The sequence below is a fragment of the Phyllobates terribilis genome, unplaced genomic scaffold, assembly GCF_046119375.1.
Source record: "Phyllobates terribilis strain yellow unplaced genomic scaffold, ASM4611937v1 Scaffold_4__5_contigs__length_816908805, whole genome shotgun sequence".
NCBI classification, from domain to species: Eukaryota; Metazoa; Chordata; class Amphibia; order Anura; family Dendrobatidae; genus Phyllobates; species Phyllobates terribilis.
The window spans coordinates 605,344,389-605,358,994 of NW_027362764.1; the positions used below are offsets into that span (position 1 = coordinate 605,344,389).

The 14,606-nt window shown below is 40.7% G+C and overlaps 1 protein-coding gene across 1 annotated transcript in view; it reads right to left on the reverse strand.

Moving 5' to 3' along the window:
- PRKDC (protein kinase, DNA-activated, catalytic subunit) overlaps positions 1-14,606 on the reverse strand; it is a 427,433-nt gene that overhangs the window by 172,282 nt on the left and 240,545 nt on the right. The window contains exons 52-54 of the mRNA XM_073679277.1: positions 13,125-13,236; positions 3,967-4,094; positions 3,735-3,884 (exon numbers count right to left, since the gene is read on the reverse strand). Coding sequence (XP_073535378.1) covers positions 3,735-3,884; positions 3,967-4,094; positions 13,125-13,236 — 390 coding nt within the window. The remainder of the gene's footprint in view (positions 1-3,734; positions 3,885-3,966; positions 4,095-13,124; positions 13,237-14,606) is intronic.

Sequence of the window (14,606 nt, forward strand, 5' to 3'; positions counted from 1 at the left end):
AAGACATTTTTATTATTTACTCCAAAGTCAAAATTTACATACACTAAGATTACTATGCCTTCTAAACTGCCCATATGATGATGTCATGTGTTTTGAAACTTCTGCTAGGTTTTTTTGGCAACATCTGAGTTAATTAAAGACACACCTGTGGATGTATTTTAATGCACACCTGAAACACACTGTTTCTTTGTGTAGCATCATGGGAAAGTCTAAAGTAATCAGCCAAGATATCAGGAAGATAATTATGGACTTGCACAAGTCTGGCTCATCCTTGGGTACAATTTCAAGATATCTGAAGGTGCCTCGTTCATCTGTACAAACAATTATACGCAAGTACAAACAAGATGGGAATGTCCAGTCATCATACCGTTCCAAAAATGAACATGCTTTGGTCCGACATGAGCATATCAACCCAAGGACAAAAGCAAAAGACCTTGTGAAGATGATGGCGGACGCTGGTAAGATTGTGTCAATATCCACAGTGAAACAAGTACTGTATCAACATGGGCTGAAAGGCCACTCTGCCAGGAAGAAGCCATTACTCCAAAAGAAACATAAAAAAGCCAGATTAATGTTTGCCAATGCACACAGGAACAAAGACCTGAATTTCTGGAGACATGTCCTGTGGTCTGATGAAACTAAAATTTAACTTTTGGGCATTATGACCATCATTACGTTTGGAGGAAAAAGGAGAAGCTTGGAAGCCTAAAAACACCATCCCAACTGTGAAACACGGGGGTGGCAGCCTCATGTTTTGGTGTTGTTTTGTTGCAGGAGAGACTGGTGCACTTTACAAAATAGATGGCATCATGAGAAAAGAAAATTATGTGGCAATACTGAAGCAACATCTCAATACATCAGCCAGGAAGTTAAAGCTTGGGCGGAAATGGGTCTTCCAAATGGACAATGACCCGAAGCATACTGCCAAAATGGTAACAAAGTGGCTTCAGGATAACAAAGTCAATGTTTTGGAGTGGCCATCACAAAGCCCTGATCTCAATCCTATTGAAAATCTATGGGCAAAGCTGAAAAGGCAAGTGCGAGCAAGGCGACCTACAAACCTGGATCAGTTACACCAGTTTTGTCAGGAGGAATGGGCCCAAATTCCGACCAACTATTGCGAGAAGCTTGTGGAAGGATATCCCAAACGTTTGACCCAAGTCATTCAGTTTAAGGGCAATGGTACCAAATACTAATGAAATGTATGTAAACTTTTGACTTTGCAGTAAGTAATAAAAATGCCTTAAACCATTCTCTCTCATTATTCTGGCATTTGACAAATATTAAAAATTATGGTAATCCTAACTGACCTAAAATGGGAAAGGTTTATTCTAATTTCATGTCAGATATTGAGAAAAACATGCATATGTGTCTTTTTATATAGTGTATGTAAACTTCTGGTTTCAACTGTACATACATCTGCATACATTCTTTCTAATTTAAAGAGATTGTTCAGTGCCGCTCACTTCCACATTGGGAGGCAATTGGTGCGAATGATGTTGTGTCCCCATAATCCTGACAGAGCACATTGAGCGTGCATTTGCAGAGAAAGCGAGCTGTTACATACAACCAAGTACCCTCTGCATTGGCCAGGATCACACCGTTGGAAAAAAAACAAAAAAAATGTAAAATTTTGTATCATTATAATCATACCACGTCCTGAATAAAGTTATTGTAGGGTGAACACCGTAACAAATATGTTTATGATCAAAAGGTTATATGTACACTACTGCCCATTAATTTCAATAAAATCCCAGATTAATGGATTTCCCTGTAAATGATGAAAGTGACATGGGCAGTTTGTGGTTGAGTTCACTTGCAGTTTTAAACACTTTCAGCACGCGCTTTCATCATATTTTGCACATTTATATATAAATCCTTCAAAACTGCAATTTTCAAAGAAGTGGGGGTAACAGGCGGATAATCTCTGTACACTGAAAAGTGACAAAATCTGCGGCAAGGTTACAAGATGCTGTAGAGATATCTCCGATACATGACCACTGTTGTTTTGAAACAGATTTTTGAACTCCGGTGTTCGCCTGGTCCTGTGAAGGCTTGTGAAAATGTAAAATTTGGTCTTGTAAATGGCTCCCAGAAAATAATTCTAAATCAAAATCTGGCACAATTGTTTTGAGAAATGAAGAGCATAGTTTGCATGAAATTGCTCATCAGGAAAAGGCTTCTCTGGGTGGCAAGCAATGTTGATCCACCACGACATGGACAACCTCAAATGACCAAGAAACAGAAGGACAAATTTATCAAGGTGTCCTCCAAACAGTTCATCAGAGCTGTGTAGTCCTGATGGCAATGAGGCAGAAAAGTGTGTCAATCATGATTGTCAAAACAAAAGAAAAAGTTTTGGTACAGCGTTAACCAGTTAAAAAAAGACTGATTGGTCTCTTACCAAGAGAAATCCATAGCGATGTTTGTGTTGCAACCTGAAAACCATTGCTTAGGTATATTAATGAAAAAAAGGCTATTGTGGGCTAAAAAACACAAATGGCCCACTAGTGTGTGGAAGATGGTTCTGTACACAGAGTAATTAAAATTGGAGGTGTTTGGGTCCAAGAGGTGCAAGTTTGTTCATCTTGTGACAGGTGAGCACATGGTTCCTGCTTGCACTCGGCTCACAGTCAAGTATGGAAAAGGTTCCATTATGGTCTGGAAATGTATCAAAGAGAATGCAATCGGTGACTTTGTAATATAGAAGGAATCATGGACTCCAAGAGCTACCACATCACCCTGGTGCGCCATGCCATTTCTTCTCGCGGTCACCTTATTGATCAAGTTTTCAAAATAAGAGCAAGATAACGACCGATAATATACGTCCAGTCCTTTGTAAAAGAGTATTTTCAGTAAAAACAGGTACTGAAGAGCACCTGATTGCTACCCAATTGAACTTCTTTGGCATCATCTGTACCGATGTGTTTGAGATGTGCAAGCAACAAGCCAAAATCGTTTTTTGGATGTGGCTAGAAGACAAGGTGATTGATCAGATGGCCATTTGTACACTAAGGGAGCATACTTTGAAGAGCAAAATATTAGGGACATTAAGGCTCAATTTATTTGTTATCAGTGTGTATAAATATAAAACATATTGACCTTGATATATCCATATATAGCTCCGACTAGCTTTGTTTTTTACTACTTTATGAAAAATAGACTATTTATGTAGTTAATTAAATTAATTAGTGGTAGTATCAAAATAGTGCCAATAAGAATGAGCTTAGACATTTAAAACAGCATCCAGAAGATACGCAAGGAGCATCCATCACGGATACAGCTGAAAATATATGACAAAATAGAGCAGCATGGTGACTAACATGTCCTTTAAAGCGCTGGCCAACAAAACAGTAACCCAACAGACCTCATAATAATCAGTGAGGTGTGTTGGGCATTGCTGGTGACTGGCATGTAAAGGGTACGGCTTTGCCAGTACTTTGATTCTTTGGCTCCTATAAAAGAGCTGAACAATAGAATTAAAAACACTGATGTGAACAGAGCACATATATTGTCAGCAAAAATCTCTATACTAGTTTGATACAATGTTTCATTCTGCATAACAGGCTGTTAAAACTGTAAAAATCCTGTAAGATATTGTACCAGGTAAGCAACAAAAGTTGTACTCATTTGTGGGGTTCCCAATGGTTGAACCCTTGTTATTGAGTATTTGATTGCCTATCATGAGCTTTAAATAATTAGGGGAAAAGAAGAAAGAATAGATCTTGCCTTACCGGTTGCTCATAATTTGCTTGAAATCCCTATTTCTTAGCTCGAGAAAGAGATCTGGTATTTCCTCAGCCCTGGACATTATTATTTCAAGACATTGGGTTTTGAGAACTCCATGAAGCTTTGGTAGCTGGTAGAGAATAATGTTTATAAATCTGTAAAAAATGAAATAGAAATCTAGAATATATATGTATGCAATAATGGAACTAATAAACAACTATATTTAATTGGTTTTACCTGTCAGCAAACAGTGGAATATTTTTAACGATTTTATTCAAGCACACGATGAATTTGTCTTCTCTATTACTGGTTTGAAGAGCTTTCAAGTTTTTCTCTACATATCCAAACACAGGTTCTTTAATGTCCTTTAATGAAGAAAAAAACAACACAAAGGCTATTCATAAGATAGGATTAGTTATGGCTTCTAAAAACACCGGATTCAACAAAGTATTTATGTGTGAAAAAACTTTGAAAAGTCACAATTTTTAGTGCACACCAAAAAATTGCAAGTTTTCACGTTTCCATGCCACTGTCGACCATGTCAGTGCTCACCTGACAAATTCATCAAAAGTGGCAGCGCACATTATGGCAGAAATGTTACTCCAAGTGTAACTAGAGTAATATTTCTGGCAAGGTGCACACCACTGATAAGATGTGCCAAATTCGTTAAAGGGAACCTGTTGCCATGAAAAGGCAGTCTAAACTGCAGGCATCATGTTATAGAGCGAGGGTGCTGGTACAGTATATAGTTTTTTAAGAAAAGATACAGTAGATGCAGTATAACTTGTGTTTTAATGATTTAAACCTCTGTTCCTCATGGGATTTTCAGTCCAGGGATTTCCAATAACGGACAGTGATCTTTCAACAAATTATTTTAATTGAGATTTTACAATATTATTAATATTAGGAAGGATGCGAGGTAAGAGAGGAGGTTAATGGAAGAGGATGAGGGGGGTAAACAAGGAAAAAATAGGAGAAAATAAGTGGGGAATAAACCAAACAAACCATACAAATAAGTCACTAAGAAGTAATACTTGAATATTAAGAAAGTAAACAATGCTTTAGAGTAACATAATTGTTACATGAATATTGTTAAAGTACTGTATTTCTATAGAAAATAAAAACATATATAGTTTAATCTAAGAACTCTAAAGTTTCCAGCCTTATTGTTTACCATAAAATGATGGCAATGACTTTGAAGGAAACTCTTTGTTCTTTCAGATGCTGCACATCTCGTATCTTCACAGCATAGACAACTGCCTTCAGATGACCCCAAAGATAAAAGTTTAAGGGGGTCAGATCGGGAGACCTTGGTGGCCATTCAACTGGCCCACGACGACCAATCCACTTTCCAGGAAACTGTTCATGTAGGAATACTCGGACCTGACACCCATAATGTGGTGGTGCACCATCTTGTTGGAAAAACTCAGGGAACGTGCCATCTTCAGTGCATAAAGAGGGCAACACATCATCATGTAGCAATTTCAGATATCCAGTGGCATTGATGAAGAATGGCCCCACTATCTTTGTACCCCATATACCACACCATATACCATCAAGATACGAGATGTGCAGCATCTGAAACAACGGATACTGGAAGCCTGTGCTAGCATTTCTTCTGTGGTGTTGCTTATCAGTGTGTCAAGAGTGGGAGAAGAGGGTTGGATTGAGAATCCAACACAATGGGCAGCACTTTGAACACATTTTATAAGTGGTCATAAACTTGTAAAAAACTCATGAAAGAATAAAGTTACGTTAAAACCAAGCACATCATTGTTTTTCTTATGACATTCTCAATAGGTTTGATGTGTCACATGACCCTCTTCCCATTGAAAAAAATAAAAAGTTGGATCCAAAATGGCCAACTTCAAAATGGTCGCCATGGTCACCACCCATCTGGAAAAGTTTTCCCCCTCCCATATACTAATGTGCCACAAACAGGAAGTTGATCTCACCAACCATTCCCATTTAATTTAGGTGTATCCATATAAATGGCCCACCCTGTATAATGTACCAAACCCAAGATAATATACAAGCTACAGGGGGAAATCAGCAAAAACCAAATGTATAAATATGTTAAAATGCCCCCAACAAAGGTCTTTTACAATCTTATGGGGGCCACACTGTATAAAAATAAATGAAAAAAAAAATAAACAAAAAAAAAAAAACACCACACATTGACCGTAAAAATCGCTGTTTCTAAGCTTGTCCTAAAATAATATGTCCAATATATAAAAATAATTTCAACAGAAAGGGGAAATTCATTTTACATGTTTTAGCAGCTTTGTGGTTGGAAAAAATGTAAAATAATAATTTAAAAAAATAGTCACGTATTTCCTATTCCTTTTCTCTATCAGGAAAAAATAAAAAAAATTGACATCAAAATTAAGCCCCATGTGTTGTGAAAATAAAGAGGCAATAATGATTTCAATATTCAAATGAGAAACAATTATAAAGCCATTGAAAGCACATGTAAAACCCTAATTTGAGCCAGGAGACTCAATGGCCGAGTCATGAACTAGTTAAAACACAAGTTATACTGAATCTTTTCTCACAAAACTATATATAAATCTACTCAGCTCCCCCTGTTCTATAACATGATGCCTGCATGGTGACAGGTTCTCTTTGGGGAATCAGTCACCCCATTGGACATATGTAACCTGTAGTCCTACCTGTATGCCTCGCATATCTGTGGTCTTGTTGTGGAGAAATCCTCTTTTATTCGTTTATGGTAATGAGTTCTTCCAGGCCCTAGGGCGTGCGGTGCCTGGATGAACACTCTGCCTCTGGTCTTTATTAGCGCACCACCCCCTGCCATCAGCGCCATACTGTCCTGTGACGTGTAGTAGTGGCCCCGCAATCCCACACCTGCGCCCTGCACACCAGAGAACACTGGAGTGGAAGTAGCAGTGACTCGCCGGCGCCTGCGCAGAAGAAAGAAGAAGCCAATGCCCATAGAAAGGTGGAAACGTCAAGTGTAATCGTGCTATTTCAGGGCACAGGCAAGGGATTGCGAGGCCACCACTACACGTCACAGGGCACTGTGATGCTGATGGCAGGGGGGCTGTTACGCCAATGAAGACTGAAGGAAGAGTTTTCTTCCAGGCACAGCACACCCCAGAGCCTGGAAGAACTCATTACCATAAATGAATAAAAGAGGATTTCTGATATGAGGCATACAGGTATGAATATTTTAACCATTCTATAACCTGTGTCTCCATATTAATAGATTACATATATCCAAGGGGGTGACAGATTCCCTTTAAGTCGTGTGTGCCTTTTAATGATTTTGGTGCATTTTATTCCTGAATGCCACTCATTAAGACTGGAGTACGAAATGACAGTCTTAAAGAGGTTGGAAATTATAACCCTTTGGGAATTTATCTACAGGTGTAGTAACGATTTTGACTCCATGGGTGTTTTCCAGAAACAAGCAGCAGACGTTGCGGAGTGAAAATTGCAAACTGCTATTGTAGTGACCAGTACGTTGTGACCAGCTCGTGCTTCTAGAGCTATGCACCTGTAAATTAGGCGGGCTCTCATCACTACAGAAATGCCAAACAGGTGGACGCTAACTGTGGTTTAGGCACACACTAGTGCTCAGAAGGGAGGGGGGCATTTGGATTTGAGAGAGCAGAATTTGCTCAATTTCTTTTGGGGGCCGATAAGCCATGGCGCTTTTCCAGAGCCTTTGTGTTACCAGTAATGTGGATGACGCGCCCCTGGGCCTGTGTCGCGCTGCGTTGCGCACGCGGGAGCTTACCCGGAGCCGGATCTGTTGAGGGTTGTAGTCTCGTGGCGGTGACCCGGTCCGTGCCCAGGGAGTCAAACTGGACGGCAGTAGATGTAGTACGACTACGCCACCCGTTGAATGCAGCTTATGGAGCTGCCGCTGCAGGACAGTCCGCTGAGGCCGGTGGATGGATGGTGCAGCGGGGATGGTATAACCCCCAACGGGAGGGGTATGGCCTCAGGGCAGCCGACGTGGATGATGGGGGTAGCAGGAACCACTCAGAGACGGTGCGGTGTAATTCAGGGTCTTTACTGGTAACAACGATAGACCCTCCCGGAGTACTTGCTAGCGAACGGGGCCTGGTCAGTCCTTGAGCAGATGGGATCTCCCCTGGCCAGGCGGAGTTGTAGGCCTCCCAAACTGACTGTACTCTTCTGGCTACCTTGCTAGAAGCGGATATAGGTAGCCCACGTCCCTGAGTGTACCGTGTGGTGCTCACCCGTATGGCCGGTGACTCGGGGCCTTCTAATGGCTTCCGCTCCACGATGGCGGTGCTGGTCCCACGCGTGTGACCGTGCCTTCGGGCTTCTTGGCCAGAGGACCTGAAATCCCCTGCCTGACGGATTCTGCTGCTGGGTAGGAATTAGTCCCCACAGCCTCGGACTCCGGGTCCGGTAAGAAATCTTCTCAGTCAGGGCGAGCTCTGCAGCTGCCAGCCCCTGACTCGTAGTAGTATTGCTCCCACTGAGCTTCTGCTGTTTCTTCCTATGCTGCTTCTTGTCTCTACTCTCCTTGACTCCAGGCTCAGGCCCCTGGACAGGGCCTGCCTGTGGAGCAGAGCCCATAGAGCAGCTCTGCTCCCTGTCTTCTCCTCTCAGAACTTCCTACCCTGCCTCAGCCCCAGGTTTATATAGGGGAAGTCCTTCCCCTCCCAAGACTGGGCAGGAGGTGTGGCATGCACAGGATCCCTGACCAAAGGACCTCCCACCTGCTCTCAGACGTAATATCTCTATCACTGTGGCAACCAGACCCCTGGGGTGTCACATGGACGCCCCTATATTTCCGATAACAGATGATGGACCTGAGTGGGGACTTGATTTTTTTTGTGGACGGAGTTGAAGCTTTTGTTGGGAACATTTTAGATCACATTTATCCTGCGCTTTACGTGGAGCACTTATATCTGGGTTTCCATCTAAATCTCTGAGTGACGTGATTCAGATGAACCTCGAGGGATCCATTCACAATAATGAGGCAGCAGGGTTACTCTTGACTCCGTCTGGCCTCTATTCAGCATTGTCCTTTTCAGAAGTGCACAAAACTGTGGGCGACAGCACTTTTATGCATGCCCAATAAAAAGACGGACGCCGACAGATCATAGGCCAGACGGTGTCCACAGTGCCTCCATCTGCCTCATTATAGGGAATCTTTTGCCGGGGTTCTGTCTGAATCACGTATTCCAGGGATTTACACGGAAACTCCGATGTAAGGGGAAAGCGCAGAATAAATGTGCGCCGAGCCTTACTGCGATCTTTGGGAGGCAGAATGAACAAATTAACAGCAGGTGAAGAATTTGTTTTATTTATTTTTTACGCAGTTCCTCGTGCATTATAAGTGATTAGACGACTTTATGCTTCGGGTTAGTGCGAGTACAGCGATACCAGATTTATATCGGGTTATTATGTTTGGCAGCTGTCACACACTAAAAGACGTTTTTTATTGCAAAAAATAGTTTTTGCATCGCCAGATTTTGAGAGCTATAATTTTTCCATATTTTGGCCAACAAAGTCATGTGAAGGCTTGTTTTTTGCAGGACGAGTTGACGTTTTTATTGGTACCATTTTCGGGCACATGACATTCTTTGTTCGCCCTTCTATTCTGATTTTTGGGAGGCAGAATGAACAAAACCCAGCAATTTAGGAATGGTTTTCTTTGTTATTTTTTATGTCGTTCTGCGTGGTAAAATTGACAAAGCAACTTTATTCTTCGGGTCAGTAAGATTAGAGCGATACTACATTTATAGCTTTTTTTGTGTTTTGGAGCTTCTACACAATAAAAACTATTTTCTCGAAAAAATAATTATTTTGCATCGCATTATTCTGAGAGCTATAACTTTTTTTTCCCATTGATGGAGTTGTATGGCGGCTTGTTTTTTGCGGGACAAGATGCCATTTTCAGAGGTACCATTTTTATTTACATTTGTCTCTTTGATCACGTTTAATTCCACTGTTTGTTCGGTGGTATGATGATAAAGCATAGTTTTTTATTATTAAGTCAGGTCGTTCCGGACGTGGTGATACCAAATAGGAGTACTTTTTTTTGTTTTTTTTTCATTAGAATACTTATTTATGATTTGTGATTTTTTTTAAAAATATTTTTATTATTTTTTTTTTCACTTTTATACTTTGTCCCACTATAGCACTTTCACTAATTGCAGGCTGATCGCTTGTATAGTGTTGGGATGCAGGAGCATTCTTATACTATGCAAATTGTCAGTTCTGCACTTATATAGAAAGTTGCCAGATCATGCACTGCGCATGATCTGGCAACTTTCCTAGCTCTGGTGACCCGGATGTCATCATGACGACATCGGGTCACCATGGCAATGATCGGGACCCAACAATGATGTCGCGGGGTCTCCGATCCAAAGGAAGTGGGGTTTTCTTCTCTCTGCCTGCATGCTAAATGCTGCAATCGAAGCATTTAGCGGGTTTAAGTGCCGGGAAAGGTGCAGGCACCGCTCCTGGCACTGAGTCCCGGGTGTCAGCTGTCAGAATCAGCTGACACCCGGCAGCGATCACCTAGACATTATCCATACATCCCATGTCGCTAAGTACCAGGCCACAGGGACGTATGGATAAGTCTCATGTCAAAGGGGTTAATGAATCGGGGCTAAAATATGAAGTAGATTACAAAGTGCCTTGTATGATGAACCACTAGGATGAGGTCAGAAGCTTTTTCTGGTTTCTGCACAGTATACCAGAAATATACAAAATGTACCAGAAAAATATACAATGTAACATAATAATAAAGTCAATCTTTAAAGGGAACCTGTCAGCTCGCCCATGCACTCCAACTCAGCAGCATTCACCTATGTATGATTCACCCCTTTACCCCCGAAAGTGGTTTGCACGTTAATGACCAGGCCAATTTTTACAAATTCTAACCACTGTGACTTTATGAGGTAATAACTCTGGAATGCTACAACGGATCTCACAGATTCTGAGATTGTTTTTTTGTGACATATTGTACTTTATGAAAGTCGTAAAATTTATTCAATATGACTTGCGTTTATTTGTGAAAAGAAAACAGAAATTTGGTGAAAATGTAGTAATTTTCAAACTTTGAATTTTCATGCTCTTAAATCATGGAGATATGTCACACAAAATATTTAATAAATAACATTTCCCATATGTCTACTTTACATCAGCACAATTTTACAATCAACATTTTTTTTTTATTTGTTAGGAAGTTATAAGGGTTAAAAGATGACCAAAGAGTTCTCATTTCTCCAAGAAAATTTACAAAACCATTTTTTTTTAGAGACCACATCACATTTGAAGTGACTTTGATGGGTGTAAATGACATAAAATACACAAAAGTGACACCATTTTAAAAACTGTACCCCTCAAGAGCTCAAAACCACATTCAAGTAGTTTATTAACCCTTCAGGTGTTTCACAGGAATTTTTGGAATGTGAAAGAAAACAAAGAACATTTAACTTTTTTTTTTACAAAAATTTAAATTCAGACCCAAATTTTTTATTTTTGCAAGAGTAGGAAAAATGGACTCCAAAATTTGTTGTGCAATTTCTCCTGAGCACGCTGATACCCCTTATGTGTGGGAAAACCACTGTTTGGGCGCACGGCATGGCTAGGAAGTGAAGGAGAGCCATTTGACTTTTTGAATGTAAAATTTGCTTGAATAATTAGTGGACGCCATGTCGCATTTGGGGAGCCCCTGATGTGCCTAAACAGTGGAAACCCCCCACAAGTGACACCATTTTGGAAACTACACCCCTCAAGGATTTTATCAAGGGGTATAGTGAACATTTTGAACCCAGAGGTATGACACAGAATTAGATAACATTAGGTTATCATATTAAACATGTTGTCATTAGTCTTGAGCGCAAGTGCTCGCTACTTGAGTTTGCATCGGGTACTCGGGTATGCACCATGTATCGCCGGCGCTCGAGTCCCCGTCCTGCATGTTTCACTGTTGTTGGACACCCAAAAAAAACCATGCGGGGATTGCTCGTGTATGGCAGGCAATCCCCGCATGGTTTTTTTGGATGCATAACAGCCGCGAAACAAGCGGGGCGGGGACTCGAGCATGTCACTCGAGCACCCGCGATACTCGTTGCATAACCAAACACCCGATGCAAACTCAAGAAGCGAGCACTTGCGCTCAACACTAGCCGACGTATCGTGATTTTTTTTTTTTTATTTACTTTTGAAAAAAATTCCAACCCCAACCCTAACACAACTCTAAACCCTAACCGTAACCTTAATCCTGACACTACTCTAACCCTAGTCCTAACCCTTAACACAACCCTAATCCTAACCCCTAACCAGGGCTGTGGAGTCGGTAAGCCAAACCTTCGACTCCTCAATTTCCATGACACCAACTCCAACTCAGACTCCCCGACTCCGACTCCCTCCTACATGGTTCATGTTTAAGTGATACATTTACTGTAGCACAGATTCATCTCAGCTAAAAGTCTAGACCCTTAGACAGGCCTGTGGAGTCGGAGTCGTGGAGTCGGAGCCCAGTTTGGTGGAGTCGGAATCGGTATAAAATGGACCGACTCGGACTCCTAAAATATATTATAAATTGGGTACAGTAATTCAATGCAGTTTGTGGGGAATATTTTTTCACAAGAATTTGGGAAAGTTATGAAATGTCCTATAAATGTCTGTCCTTTTTCTGATCCGAGTTTTTTGCAGGACAAGTTGACATTTTTATTGGTACCATTTTCAAGCACTTGACATTTTTTGATCGCTTTCTATTCCAATTTTTGGGAGGCAGAATGAATAAAAACCAACAATTCAGGATTTTTTTTTTTCTTAGGATTATGGAGGCCACTGTGCTCTTAGGAACCTTGAGTAATGCAGAAATTCTTTTGTAACCTTGGCAAGATCTGTGCCTTGCCACAATTCTGTCTCGGAGCACCTTGGGCAGTTCCTCTGAGCTCATGTTTCTCATTTGGTCTGACATACACTGTGAGCTGTGAGGTCTTATATAGACAGGTGTGTGCCTTTCCAAATCAAGTCCTATCAGTTTAATTAATCACAGCTGCACTCCAATAAAGGAGTAGAACCATCTCAAGGAGGATCACAAGGAAATGGACAGCATGTGACATATATGAGTGTCTGCGCAAAGGGTCTGAATATTTATGACCATGTGATATTTCAGTTTTTCTTTTTTAATAAATTTGCAAACATTTCTACATTTCTGCTTTTTTTCAGTCAAGATGGGGTGGAGAGTGTAATTTAATGAGAAAAAAATGAACTTTTTAGAATTTACCAAATGGCTGCAATGAAACAAAGAGTGAAAAATATAAAGAGGTCTGAATACTTTCCGTACCCACTGTATAACTATATACACACAACATTGACCATATGCATTGCTCTAATAAATCACAAGAAACTCAAGCTTGACCTACTTTTTCTTTTTCAGCAAAATGTCGAAGGACAAGTCCCAGGACTTCAGCGGCTGCAGCATAAACTTCTTTATATCTTGTGAATGTAACATTATTAGCAAGAGCCTGAAAATAACTAATTAAGAGATCATCAATGAGGTCAGATTATCATAGAAATGTTATATTTGATAATAATTAGCACTGATTTTTATTTTTAAAGAAATTACAATGCCCAAACTAAAAAAGCATTGATCTTTTTACTTTGTATGTTATCAATGATTTAATAACTATTTAAGGAAAACATGCAAATAAAGGAATATTCTATTTTTTTTCCCCACGTACTGTTCTAAGGTAATTGGGTCAATCAATCAATATTCACCCTAAAATCAAATCCCTTAAAAAGAGGTTGTTGACTACTTGGACAACCCCTTCTTAATCAGTATATTCCCCCATGTAAAACATTAACAGCCTATACTCACCTTTGCTGCCAACTATGTCAGCACTGGCTATCCCAGGGCTTGCGTGACATTGTTATGCCTTCTGAGCCCTACAGCCAATCATTTGCCACTTGACTAACTTCCTTTGGACATAATTTAAACCCTGAGGATGTCAGAACAGCAGCAGCTTGCAGCTCTCACATCTTCCACATTACTGTTTTGTCGGGGGAAGGGAGAGGTAAGCAGCCGCTGATTGGCTGCTGGGCTTATAATGATGTCACATGAGCCCCGGGAGAGACAACACCATCTTCGCTGAAGCGTCACCAGCATCGATGGTGAGTATAGGCTGTTATTTTACATGAGGGAATATACTGATTGAAAAGGGGTTGTCCGAGTATTGGACAACCCATTTAAATGTTCTGCGTATAACGATTCAGAAAAAAATGTGCACTTCACAACAGATGATGCCGATACAACATTGCAAGAACAAAGATCCTACTTTAGTTTAAGATGAGCACTCTGTTCAGGATCACTAAAGACAATATTTCAGTTAGTTGTCAAAGTAAAGGGACAGGCTTTCAGATTAACAGCCTGGTCAAGTTAATAGCACTGGAACAAGTAAAATGATAGGGATTACACCAATATTTATGCAGAACGGCAGAAACGGTGTAATAAGTAATTTTTTGCCAATTTATATCTTTGCTCTGTCACTGCTTTTCGCTCTTCTCTAATTTCTGGCAAAAAACAGGAGGAGGGAAAAAATTTTATATACCAGAGATAACTTTTTCCTGTGCTATAATTACTAGTGTTGAGCGAGTATGTTCTGTCCGAGTACGCTCGGGCCGAGCTCCGAGTATTTACAGCTGCTCGGTGATATGGTTGAATCGCTCCCGTGTGCATGATTTGCAACTGTTTGGCAGCTTTATTACATGTGAGGAATGTGTAAGAAGAAGACATTCCTCCCATGTAATAAAACTGTCAAACAGTTGCAAATCATGCACACGGGAGCGATTCAACCATATCACCGAGCAGCTGTAAATACTCGGAGCTCGGCCCGAGCATACTCGGC